This window comes from Euprymna scolopes, chromosome 6, assembly GCF_053919585.1.
Source record: "Euprymna scolopes isolate OS-2025 chromosome 6, ASM5391958v1, whole genome shotgun sequence".
NCBI classification, from domain to species: domain Eukaryota; kingdom Metazoa; phylum Mollusca; class Cephalopoda; order Sepiida; family Sepiolidae; genus Euprymna; species Euprymna scolopes.
The window spans coordinates 142609386-142623957 of record NC_136487.1 but is presented as its reverse complement, the minus strand read 5'-3'; the positions used below and the strand labels follow the sequence as shown (position 1 = coordinate 142623957).

Below are 14572 nucleotides of genomic sequence, written 5' to 3'. Positions count from 1 at the left end.
TGATTTATACTTACTACATTAAAAAAAACGTGATTAATACTTACTACATATAAAAAACACGTGATTAATACTAACTACATTTGAAAATAACGCGATTAATACTAACTACATTTCAAAATAACATGATTAATAATTACTACAATTAAATAATAACTTGATTTATACTTACTACATTTAAAAATAACATGATTAATACTTACTATAATTAAAAAATAACATGATTAATACTTACTACATTTTAAACTAAAGTGATAAATACTTACTACATTTAAAAATAAAGTGATTTATACGTATTACATTTAAAAATACGTGATTAATTTTAACTACATTTAAAAATAAAGTGATAAATACTTACTAAATTTAAAAATAACGTGATTAATACATTCTGCATTATAAAATAACATTATTAATATTATTACATTTAAAAATAACGTGATTAATACATACCACATTTAAAAACAACGTTATTAATACTAACTAAATTTAAAAGTACGTGATTAACACTTACTACAATTAAAAATAACGTTAATTATGCTTACTACATTTAAAAATAACGTGGTTAATACTTACTACTTTAGAAATAACGTGATTAATACTTACTACATTTAAGAATAACGTCATTAATACTTACTACATTTTAAAATCCCGTGATTAATACTTACTACATTTACAAGTAACGTGATTAATACATACTACATTAAAAATTACGGGATTAATACTTACTACATTTACAGATAACGTAATTAACACTTACTACATTTAAAAATAACATCATTAATACTTTCTACATTTAAAAATAACGTGATTAATACTTATTACATTAAAAAAACGTGATTAATACTTACTACATATAAAAATAACGTGATTAACACTAACTACATTTAAAAATAACGTGATTAACACTATCTACATTTAAAAATAACGTGATTAGTACTTACTTCATTTAAAAATAAAATGATTAATACTTCTACATATAAAAATAATGTGATTAATACTTACTACATTTAAAAATAACGTAATTAATACCTACTAGATTTAAAAATAACGTGATTAATACTTACTTTATTTAAAAATAACGGTATTAATACTTACTACATATGAAAATAACGTGATTAATACTTACTACATTTAAAAATAACGTGATTAATACTTACTACATGTAAAAATAACGTGATTAGTACTTACTACATTTAAAAATAACGTGATTAATACTTACTACATTAAAAAAACGTGATTAATACTTACTACATATAAAAATAACGTGATTAACATTAACTACATTTAAAAATAACGTGATTAGTACTTACTACATTTAAAAATAAAATGATTAATACTTACTACATTTAAATATAACGTGATTAATACTTACTACATTTAAAAATAACGTGATTAATACTTACTACATTAAAAATAACGTGATTATTACCTACTACATTTAAAAATAACGTGATTAATACTTACTTTATTTAAAAATAACGGTATTAATACTTACTACATATAAAAATAACGTGATTAATACTTACTACATTTAAAATAACGTTATTAATACTTACTACATTTAAAAATAACGTTATTAACACTTACTACATTTAAAAATAACGTGAATAATACTTAGTACATTTAAAAAAAATATCGTGATTAATACTTACTACATTTAGAAATAACGTCATTTATACTTACTACATTTAAAATAACTTGATTACGTTTTTACTCAAGTATAAAACAACGTTATTAATAATTACTGAACTTTAAATCACGTGATTTAGATTTATAGAGTTTTTTTTTCAAATATCATAATTAATACTTACTGAATTTTTTAATACCCCTATTTATATTTCCTACATTTTAAAATTAATAATTTACTGAGGTTTTAACGGGATTAATTATTACTGAATTTTAGATAAAAGTATTAATAATTATTGAAAATTTAATAACTTTATTTAATATTTATTACATTTTAAAATAAACTTATCGATATGTACCGAATTTTTAATAATGTGCTTAATATTTAACGGATTTTTAAAAACCGTGATTTATATTTACCGAATTTTTAAATAATGTGCTTAATATTTAACGGATTTTTCAAAAACCGTGATTAATATTTACTGAATTTTTAAAAACCGTGATTAATATTTACTGAATTTTTAAAAACCGTGATTAATATTTAACGGATTTTTAAAGACCGTAATTAATATTTACCGAATTTTTAAATAGTGTTATTTATATTTACTGAATTTTTAAAACCGTGATTAATATTTACTGAATTTTTAAAAACCGTGATTAATATTTACTGAATTTTAAAATACTGCGATTAATATTCACCAAATTTTTAAATAACGTGATTAATAGTTACGAAATTTTGAAATAACGTGAATATTATTTACCGAATTTTTAAATACCGTGACTAATATTTACAAATTTGTAAGTACCGTTATTAATATTTACCAAAATTGTAAATACCGTGATTAATATTTACCGAATTTGTAAATACCCCAAGTGAAAATTACGGAATTTATAATAGCTTGATTGATACTTATTTAATTTCTAAATGGCACGGTTAATACTTACTGTAAGATGTTGAAAATGCGGCTGCAGTTGCGGCAAGGGCTGCAAATGATTGGCAATGAGGAACTGAGGCGATGGTGACAACCATTCCTATTAGCGATATGCATAGAAGATTACTTATTGGGATGTGGACGACATCGGCCAGGAATCCAACCACAATCTGGCTAATAGTGGAGGTAAACCCAACAACGGATATGACAAGAGCGCCTTCACTGCGGCTCAGGCCTACACTGTCAGCATAAGCCGGTAAATATATCGACATGGAATCTCCAACTAAATAGATAATAAAAAAGCAAACATTATTCCTGCAAGCCCAACTATATAGCTATACAAACACACACACACACACACCCACACACACACACACACACACACACACACACACACGCACACACACACACAGATATCAATCAAACACGGTAATGTTTGAATATATGGTTAAGTGGGAGTTTTAGTCATTTAGAACTGCTTTAAATCTTCACCGCTCACTCATTTTTTGACGAAATTTCAAACAATTGTTTCACTTCATAGATCACCTGAAAAATTATTTTTCAATTTTCGTTCAGTAAAGCAAAAGTTAGGATGTATTTACTGGAGTTCAAAATCGTAAAAAAAACCTAAGGTGGTGAGCGACGTTTTTTATGAGTGGTTTCCATAGCAACCACGTCGCTTCAGCGACTACTGTTGCCACCAATTCACCGCTCTTGCGAAAAGAGAAGTAACATCTCCCCTAACGACTATATAGATAAAAATGATCGTCTTAGAACAGATACCTCTCTTACATCGTTTGGTTAGTATGTAGTTTGGAGAGTTAGATTTTTGTAAATGCCAAGTCGGGCTCAACCGAACGCTGATGTAAACCGACAGAATATGCCAAGCGTTGATCAAGTTGATCAGCCAATCAACGAAAGGATAACAAACACGCTTAGCCAATAAACGGCAAAGCAGACTACTTGTGATGAATTGGGTGAAGAAAATATCAAGATTTTATTTTAAATCATTCATAACAATATGCACATGGCAATGGATTTAACCAGTCGAGATAAAATATTACAGACGCAGGAGCAAGTCTTAAAATATTGCCAAGAAAACAAATCAATGCAGCTGAAACTGTGACAGGAAGTGCAGCGTAAAAAATGAGCTTCTATTAGCAATGGTTTCGCTTGGAGATGAACCGACTCCAACTCTAAACTCTAGACCTAACTCTAAACCCCCAAACAAACTCTAAACTTTAAACCCCGCCCGAAAAAATATATCTGATGTGTAATGTGCAATAGTACCTTAGTTTACTTATGTTTTATGCTTTTTCATTGCATTTTAAATGGTAATCAGTATACGATAAATGCTGTTACTTTTTTAACTTTTATTTATTTATTTTTGTCTTCTAGCGTTTTGATTTATAAACTAGCATTTCAGCTCGGCGTTGCCCGTCTGTTAGAGGTGTATGTTGAGAAAAGAAGGGGTGATTTTTGTTTTACTTTGACTCCTATTATGACCCCTTAAAATGTGTTGTTTGGGGCTCAAATCAAGTTATTAAGTTAGATCCATGTGCAAGGAACCTATATCTAAAATTTCAAGTGTTTAGACCCAAAATTGTAGGAGGAGTTTGGTAGAGTTCTCACAGGTCAAATCGTTGAACTTTGACCCATTGACAGCCAAATTTCTGCCCGAAAGCGGATTACAAAGATTTTCCCAAATCTCAGTACGCTGTATATCAAATTTCGAGTCTGTAGACTGAAAATTGACAGAGTTATTGCGTTGGAAAATGTACACAGACACACACACACAGGGACACACACAGGCACACACAGATCGAGTTTCATAGTGGTTTTGTTATTTTGATCAGAGGTTTACATTAGTTTCCGATCGAGCCCGAACGAACATTTACATGAATTAAAAGGAGAGATTTTTCACAGGCTTTTATGAATTCAACCTAAATATTATCAAGTTAGGGACTCTTGCCCTACTTCAAAGATAGCACAGTATGCTGTATTTTGCCTTTCAAAGTATCTAAGATTCACTTAATACAATGATACAACAAAATATTTTCTAATATTTACTGACAGAAACACTTAAGCTACAAAATCAAAAATATGCTTAATTTGCATATTTATTTTTTTAAACGATATATAATAATTTCATCTTCGGTACCATTCATATATAATTTTATTCTGCTATTATATATATATATATATATATATATATATATATATATATATATATATATATATATATATATACTAGCATTTTAGTCCGGCGTTGCCCGGGTGTTTGGATGTGTATGTTGAACAAAAAAAAAAAAAAGCCGCTTCAATGTTTTTAAAACTTTGACCCCTATTATGTCTCAGTACCCTGTATATCAAATTTCGAGTCTGTAGGCTGAAAATTGACAGAGTTATTGCGTAGAAGAATGTACACAGACGCACACACACAGACAGAGAGACACATTCACTTTTTAAGATAGATAGATAGATAGATAGATAGATAGATAGATAGATAGATAGATTAAACAAAAATACATACGCATACATAAATATATATGGAAACAATTTATGCAAGGATACATCATGTAGAATATCTGCATGAATATAATTACACGTAATAGTTAACTAAAGATGATAATCCCATGAGAAAACTGAAAAAACTAATAGAGAATTAATTAAAATGAATGTTTAAAAGAATATGCAAATTAGCTAGACCTTTTGCTAGTGAATGCAATTCCACAAGCCATATATAAGAATATTGTATTTTCTGTTAAAATAAATAGAAAATAGGGGTTTTAATATGAATGTCAATACACACAGAAGAAAAACGAATTCATAGGAGTATATATATATATATATATATATATATATATATATATATATATATACGCAATTATTTTTGGATATTATTATTAATTTTATTATTATTATCGATACTAATCAATATATCTAGAAAAGTGAGAATATGTGAGTGAGAACAGCTCTCAACACACATTCTTAACGATTTTGTGATCTACCGATTTGAAATTTTGTATATAGGATATTCAGACATGTAGTAAACGTTTTAAGTGGTTTTCTTCCGGCAAAAGTGTTTTTAACGGGTTAAAATTGAAAAGTTGGTATTTAGAGATCATCGGATTTTTATCTGTTTTGGTAACTGTTTCACGATCGAGCGTGCGCGAACGGTTCATATGACAGCTTCCTCATGTTAAGAATAAGTAGGTTTGAAAACACTGTTTTGAAGAATGTAGCAAGCTGGTCTAATGGTTAGCGTACTCGACTCACTCTCTTTAGGTTTTGGTTTCGATCTCAGCTCGAATATATTTTTTTCCTTGAAAAAAGTAAACTGTTTAGAAAAAAAGCATAATATTCGCATGCACACATCTCAGATTCTTTCCGTTTTCTTTTACTTTATTGAGTAATGTCGATTTCGATTGAACCCTACTTAATCAAGATTCCTGGACTTTTAAGAGGCAATAAATGTGTCAACAAGGCGGCACTCGCTTCAAACGGGTTTAAGCGGTTTTACCAAATGAAGGAAAATTTATGGGAATACCAAATTTACAACTTCATAGCCAGTGTAACTTACCTGACCATAATAGAAAAATGACAGCCAAGAGACCAAATAGTTTATTTTTGAAGATGGTCTTATCGCAATAAAGCGACAACACCTGCGAAACGCTAACTCTTTCTTTTTCAATCTTTTGGACGTCAGTTCCTTCATTAACGGATTGACAAGAAGAAGCCTAAAATAAAATAAAATGCACCCATTTTCAAATAATAATTATATTTTACGAAACAAAAAACATATATAAATATAGGATGAATATCCTTAATGCCACTTAGGCTTCATAAAATTAATAGTTCTTTCTGCAGTTCTATCACATTTGGTACACATGCATTCCTATTCATATCTGACTTCACAACAAGTTACAGTAATGTATTTTAGACAGTCTTATTACGACTATCGGTGTCGTCAGTGTACTTTACCACTTGTTTTCTGAGGCGCCCTTACCGGGAAATGCCGAGGGAATACTCAGACTTATTTTTGCAGGGCCAGTGTGCTCCTCCTTTTGAAGCGCTGACCCATTTTCCCATCTTCCAACTTCCATGAAAATAACGATACATCAGAGAAAACTCGCAACATAGACAACCACTTTCTAATGTTGTTGAACAGTTAAAAGCGATTCGCTTTTAATATATAACACATATATATATATAAATATATATATATATATATATATATATATATATATATATATATATATATATATATATATATTGGAGTCTTTAAACTCAACTGCTGTCCAATACTCTTTAATACGTTTTGAAAATAAAAGTCCCGTGTAATTTTCTTAAAAAAAAATAACTTACTGTTTCTTTATCCTGTCTTTCCTTACTTCCATCTTCAGATTTGAAAGCGATATTTCTCTTTTCATGCGTCGACGTTTGTTGGTTTTCTACAAATGGTAAAAACATAATTGAGAATAAAAGCTAATTCGTCAGAATCTGTATATTTATATTGTAGCACTTTCCTACTTTTTAATAAATAGGATTTCCCGATCACCGAAGACGCGATGTAAAAAAATAACATTTTAACTGATTTCGCTTTTGGGCCGTTGGTGAAACTAAAATATACCTTCTCGGCCATTTGGCTCGGATCCAAGAGTAGTATCAGGTTTGTCTAAAGATGGTATAATCTGATACCATGGGGAGTTCCGTTCGCGCGCTGGTGTCCATACAATGTAAATATGTCACAGACTCCCATACGGATATTGAAAATAAACCGTAATAACTATATATATATATATATATATATATATATATATATATATATATATATATATATATATATATTCTGACACTACATTGACCAGATTACTTAGATAAATACTTTGATAGTTTTAACAAAAGGGCTTTGGTCTTTTGGTCAAGACCCCTCCTCTAAATTTCACTCATCTTGGAGAGAAAGAAATACAAACTAACCCCCATTCCTTACCCACAAAATTTTCTTTTCTCCCTTCACCCCCATCTAGAGGGTATCCCCACTTAGAGACTGACCCGCAGAAACCAGGTTCCTTTTACAAACCTAGGGGAACGGGCAGTCTATCAACTAGACGGGGTTGGGAGGGTCCTACTAATCCCCCTCTTTTTTCCGCCCGCCCTCGACACAAATGAATTATTGTACCATTTTTATTGTTATCTGGTTTTGTTTTTACACGTCAATAAAAAATGTTTTTAAAAAATTGGGAGTTAAGTAGGATGTCCCCCAGTATGAAAGGGTGAATGTGGTATTATGGTGAAAGATACTAGCTAGGAGAAACTTTTGATTTTGTTTAGTTGTGGAGTGACAAGGATGACCAACGACACCCACAATCCCCCCTTTTGAGTTGGCAATGTGCCTAAGTTTTTTTGTTCATTGTTGATTTTCAATGTATTTTTAACATGAATAAAGGATTTAATATCTCAAAGTATAGTATCTGTTCCGACAGATACTGCAAGCAAAGACCCTATGTGGGGGCAACCCCACAGATAAGACCTTGGTCAATGTAGGGGCAACCCTTCATACCAATTGTCACTATCCAGCTCCCCTACTCCCCGGGGAGTTGGTCCCCATTTCCCCTTCACTCCTCACATTAAAAATCGGCCTTGTGCCTAATTTGCTCGGTGGGGGAGCAAATAAATACCATCTTTTCTTCAGATGCTGCACTTCCATTTCTTGTTCTCTTTCGGTGGAGGATCAGTCCTTCACGACTGAGACAATTTTTTATTTTTGTACCTTTTCTCCACGTTAAAAAACGACCAATGTGTCTAACTTTGTCCTGTGGGGAGGCATTGTAAATAGGTACAATAATATTACCGAGGTCTTCATTCACGCTGAACGTCCACAGAATGTCCAGCAGCAATCTATCACATATGAAAGATGCCGCTATGGAATTTCCACAGGTCACGCTAGTTTTATAATTCCTTCATCTTTATACAAGGAAAAATTAAACATAGATATGCCAAACACAATTTAAGATTAACTATACTCTCACACACTAAAACCAAAAAGGCAGACTTTGATCCAAATTCTGAATGTATGGCTGTTGAATATCTATTTCTTATCTTTCTATTTACAATTATACCCAGTTAATCAAACTTTCTTTAAGGATTTGTTTACAATATTCTAATCACACAAAAATACATGTTAAAATATTCCTCTATTTGAGGATCATGCTATGTTTAAATGAACTTCTGTTTTAATTTTATTTTAATTAGCTGTAATTGTTACTAGATTATTTCTATCAATTTCACCTTTCCTCCACCTCTCTTTGTTCGCCATTTTTATATTAACAGTGTGTGTAGACTTCACTTCCGTCGCTCTCTCTTTCCTTCTTTGTTTATTAAATCAAACTAATAATAAAATAATTGTTTGAATCAGTTAATCCTGCATTAGTCTCATGGGGTGTTTTGTCACTCCAATTTTGCTTAAGTGCCCATAATACCTAGTTGGCAACTTATTTCTTTTCCTCCCTCTCAGTACTCTCCCGACTCAGTGGTATGACGCAGTTGAATCTCAGTTTTCTTTGGTGGTAGACATTGTCCTTTTTGCGTTTCCATGCACCCCAGCTGGCTATCATAGGTCTGATTTTATAATTTATATATCTTTGTATTTTTCCAAAGGGAATGAAAAGTTGTAGATACAAGCGCATATTATGTATCATTAGGCAACTCTGTAATATTTGATATGGAATTAATATGCTTTGGTATTTTCTTTATCATACATTTTGATGTGCTTATTTTATTTACAATTTATTATTCTTTCAGTCTTGTAACTATGAGCTTAGCTCGCAATGTAATATCTTAATTTTTTATTTGTTTTATATTAGTTTGGTGCAAAAATAATGTTTTTTTTTTTTTTTTTTGACGTTCAACTTCAAAAGATCATAACTCCTTTCATAATAAACTTTAATAATCAAAATAAGAACCATTAGAATCAATACATTTTTGCCAACGCGAAACAAGTTTATTTATCTCATCAGCATAGAAATCCGGAGTTCTGGGAGCGATGAAGTCATTGAAGGCCGATTCGGCATCATTTCGGCTTTTAAAGCATTTGTCGCGCAGGTATGCTTGAAAAAGTGATAATCGGTGGGAGAGAGTTCCAGTGAATATGGCGGATAAGGCAGAATCGTGTAGCCAAATTCGCTCAACTTCTGCAGAGTCAGTTGAGCAACATGCGGGCGAGCGTTTTCATGGAGAAGTGGTCCCTTCATATTGATCAACCTCGGGCACATAGTTGAAGCTTCTGGTGTTTTTCGTCAGTTTGTCGACAGTACTCCTCCGCCGTAATCGTTTCGCCCGGATTCAAGAAGCTGTGATGGATGAGGCCGGCCGAAGACCACCAAACAATCACCATAACCTTTTTTTGGTGTAATTTCGGCTTCAAGAAATCAGAATCAAGAAGTCTTGTGGAGCTTCTCCGGCATCCAACTACTGTGCCGAATGTCGCCATTTGCCGTAGATGATCCACTTCTCATCATATGTCACAATCCGCTCGAGAAATGGGTCGTTTTTGTTGCACAGAAGACATCTTAAAACGACGATTTTTTTAAAAATTATCATTCACTTCTATGCGGCACCTATTTATCCAACTTTTTTGACTGTCCTATTTGCTTTAAATCGTAAACAACTATGGAGTGGTCGACCTCGAGTTAAATCAAGGCTTTCAAATATTTGTTATCAACCGCAGTCGGCCGGCCGCCACCGTCTCCATCTTCGAGGCTCTCCTCACCATTGCGAAATTTTTTGAACCATCGTTGGGCCACACGTTTGTTAGCGGTTCCTAGGCCAAACGCATCATTGATATCACGAGCTGTCTCGACAGCTTTTCGACCTAGTTTGAACTGGAACAAGAAAATCGTTCGGATTTGAATTTTTTCCATGCTGTCGAAAAGCCTGCAAAAAAACAAAAAAAAACAAAAAAAACATGAATGAGGAGATTGAGAACGGTAACGAATAACACGACTCGATAGAGCGTAGAACGCACTTCAAAACGCTATATAACATGCATGGTTATATATATATATATATATATATATATATATATATATATATATATATATATATATATATATGTGTGTGTGTGTGTGTGTGTGTGTGTGTGTGTGTGTGTGTGTGTGTGTGTGTGAATTAATTCAGAAATCATATATAAAATTAACATGTCAGGAAACAATATTGTTTTGCACCAACCTAACAGAATTCTAATTTTAGCCCTTAGAAAGACTTTCTTGTCTTATTAGCGATACATGAGGTAAAATAATATATTCTTTAATGAAATTGACCGTACTGAGAGTTGCTTCAATGTAAATGGGCTAATGAAAGGACAACGAGATTGAAACAAGTTTGGAAAATATTTGCTTGCTCAGAGATGTTTACGGAGTTATAATTAAATGCATTTTGTGTAAAAAAAAAAATAAATATATTTCAAGGGACGCAACTCTTCTGAAATAAAAGTTACCTCCCTTATATAAACCGTCCAAACACACGATTTTATCTAGTAGTGACTAGTGACAATACATACATTGATAAGAAAATCGTTAAAAGGTCGTTTTTTTTTTATGTGGATTGTTTGAGTTCCCTCAAAATGATCACTGAAATAGAACATGTCCACTTTGCGATGGCAGGCGTTTTAGGATTTTAACCCGAAAACTATGGTTTATTAAAAAAAAAACAGACACCCATTATGTTTTCGACCGGATTAAAATATGCCAGCAGAATGTTACCAAAGGCAAGATAAGTTACTGTTCTATCAACCTCGATAAGTTTATTTGTATTTTAACTTATTTAAAATGTCTCTTTTGTGTTTAAATCAGAGTGCTTGCCATGTAAAGTTAGAACGATTATGATCGCCAACACACGCCATAGATTTATCCCCCCTTATACGTAAAACGATGTAATCTTATTTAACACGTATGTGTTGCGTGCTGGAGGTCTCTATAGAACGAAAAACAAAATATTCGGCCGAAAATATTGCAAGAGAAGCTTTGATAGTCACTCAAAAAATCGAAAATTAAAATATTGGTACAATATATATATATATATATATATATATATATATATATGTATACAGACACTAGTGTTTTAATGTTTCTTTCTTTAGGGAATCATCAGTGCAGGGTGTCACGATTAACGCCAGTCGAGAGATTCGAACCTCGCCAATCATGTCATATCTGGATTCAGTAGCAAGGACCCAAACCATTCGGCTACCGTAAACTGCGAGATATACAGTTGAAATTAAAACATTTATTCTTATTAAATGCTTTTAACGTAAGTCAGAATGATTGAATCATTATATGACGATCTGCGCATACGAGCTAAGTTGACTGAATTTATTACAACTGAAAGTGCTCAACGATAAGAAACAAGTTTCTTAAAGGGACTGAGATAATTATTTACTATAATAATCATTTAATACCTACACACTAGTGTTTCATCTTTTCGGGAATTATCAGTGTTGGGTGCCACGATTAACGCCAGTCGAGAGATTCGAACCATGTTATTTATTTGTTTTCGTTTTGCGATACGTTTTGAATGAGTTCAGTTATTCGTATTATTTGGATTCATCCGACTACTGTTCTCATCTAGAGTGTGATTTTCACAACGTTTTTGTCGATGTAACCTCCGACCTTCTTCAGGTGTATCTTGTCGAACCCGGGAATGTTTCTGTCGAACTCGGGAATTTGGACGGAATTTCGCGAGGAGCCCTTTATTTACTTTACGGAGGTAGCGTGCTGTTGTTCGATCAGCCATGACTGAATAGAAGTCCTATTAATTCGTAATTATATTTTTCGGTTGTCCACACTGAGGATTGAACCTTCAACCTTCAGGGTCCGTGGCGCATGGGTTAGAGTACTTGGAAAAATAAATTGTAAAACTGATGTTATCCTGAAGGTTGAAGGTTCAATCCTCAGTGGAGGTGACCGAAAAATATAATTACGAATTAATTCATTCAGTCATGGCTGATCGAACAAGAGCACGCTACCTCCGTAAAGTAAATAAAGGGCTCCGCTCAAAATTCCGTCCAAATTCCCGAGTTCAACATAAACATTCCTGAGTTCGACAAGATACACCTGAAGAAGGTCGAAGGTTACATCCACCGAAAGGTTGTAAAAATGACACTCAAGATAAGAATAGTAGTCCGATGAATCCAAATAGTACGAATAACCAACTCTAATCTCCAAAATTCAGAAACGTCATGAATTCAATAATTTGCACGAAAGTGCATTTTTATTTAAATGCCAGTTGGGAATAATTTTTGTAACTCCCATACATATATATATATATATATATATATATATATATATATATATATATATATATTCTGAGACGAATAAAAACACATTAATGAATCCGTTGTTATCGAGTCTTACAAGATTTTTTTAGGAGGTAATATTATATAAGACGAACACAGCCCCCCCCCCCCAAAAAAAAAGGAATAGCTCAATATACTTGAGAAAAATGGAATTTATAAAGTTTTCGTTTGAATTTCATTCAGAAAAATTTATATGCATATTTTTCTAACCCCCTTTTTTTGTTCTGTAATCTATAGTAAATATTATCCAGAATATAACATTGGTTTTACTATTAGAAAAAAGTTATTTTTAACAAATGAGTATATCAAAGCGTTTAATAATCATTTGAATTTTTTGTTTGAAAATATTTTTAGAAGTTTATTATTAAAAAAAGTATATTATTTAATCTTGAAATATTTTTAAAAGTTTATTATTATATAGTTTATTTACTACTTATTTATATAGTTAGAATGTTGCATTATTTTTAAGCTATTTATTAAAATAGTTTATTTATTACTTTTATATATAGTAAGAATATTGTATTCTTTAAGTTTGTAAATACTTTTTTAAGTTTTTTTTTTATTAAAATAGTCCATGTCCTACATTTTGTATACTTAAAATGTAATATTTTCAAGTGTGAATATATTTTTAAAGTTTATTATTAAAATACTTTATATCCTACTTTTTTATATAGTTAGAATGTCGAATTCTTCAAAATTGAAATTAAATATTTATTATTAAAATAGTTTATTTCGTACTGTTTTCACAGTAAGAATGTTGAATTCTTTTAAGCTTGAAAATATTTTTTAAAGTTTATAAATAAAAATATTTACTAGTTTTGATGTAGCTAGAAATTTGTATTCTTTAAGTTTGAAAATATTCTTTAAAGAATATTTTCAAACTTAAAGAATGCAACTTATAATTAAAAATATTATTATATAATTTAAAAAAATATTTACAACATTTTATGTAGTTAGAATGTTGTAATATTAAAGTTTAGATGAATTTATTTAAGTTTATTATTAAAATAGTTTCTTTACGTCTTTATTAGAATGTTGTATCCTTTAAGTTTTAAAATATTTTTTTTAAGTTTATTATTAAAATAGTTTATTTTCTACCATTTTATATAGTTAGAATGTTGTATTTTTTAAGTTGAAATGTTTTTAAAAGTTTTCTATAAAACAATAGTTTATTTATTACTTCTTTATGTAGTTAGAATCTTGTATTCTTTACATTTTAAATATCTTTTAATGTTTATTATTAAACTAGTTTATTTACTACTATTTTACGTGGTAAGAATTTTTTATTCTTTATGTTTGAAAATATTTTTAAAAGTTTCTTATTAAAATAGTTTATTTACTAATTTTTTATGTAGTCAAAGTTTTTTGTTCTTTATGTTTGAAAATATGTTTTATCATACAAATATTTATTTTTCTATATTTATATAGAATGTTATATTCTTTAAATACTTTTTAAAGTTTCTTATTAAAATAGTTTATTTACTACTTTTTTATGTAGTTAGATTTTTTATTCATTAACTTTGAAAATATTTTTATCATTAAAATACTTATTTTTCTATATTTATATAGTTAGAATGTTTTATTTTTTAAGTTTGAAAATATGTTTTAAAGTTTCTTATTAAAATAGATTATTTATTACTTTTTTATATTGTTATTTTATACAGTA

The 14572-nt window shown here is 30.4% G+C and overlaps 1 protein-coding gene across 5 annotated transcripts in view; it reads right to left on the bottom strand.

The window, feature by feature from the left end:
* Positions 1-14572, bottom strand: part of LOC145278011 (monocarboxylate transporter 9-like) — a 199293-nt gene that overhangs the window by 17031 nt on the left and 167690 nt on the right. For all 5 annotated transcript variants that reach the window (XM_080130191.1, XM_080130193.1, XM_080130192.1 and 2 more), the window contains exons 7-9: positions 6924-7009; positions 6139-6295; positions 2569-2838 (exon numbers count right to left, since the gene is read on the bottom strand). In XM_080130191.1, the coding sequence (XP_079986317.1) occupies positions 2569-2838; positions 6139-6295; positions 6924-7009 (513 nt within the window). The remainder of the gene's footprint in view (positions 1-2568; positions 2839-6138; positions 6296-6923; positions 7010-14572) is intronic.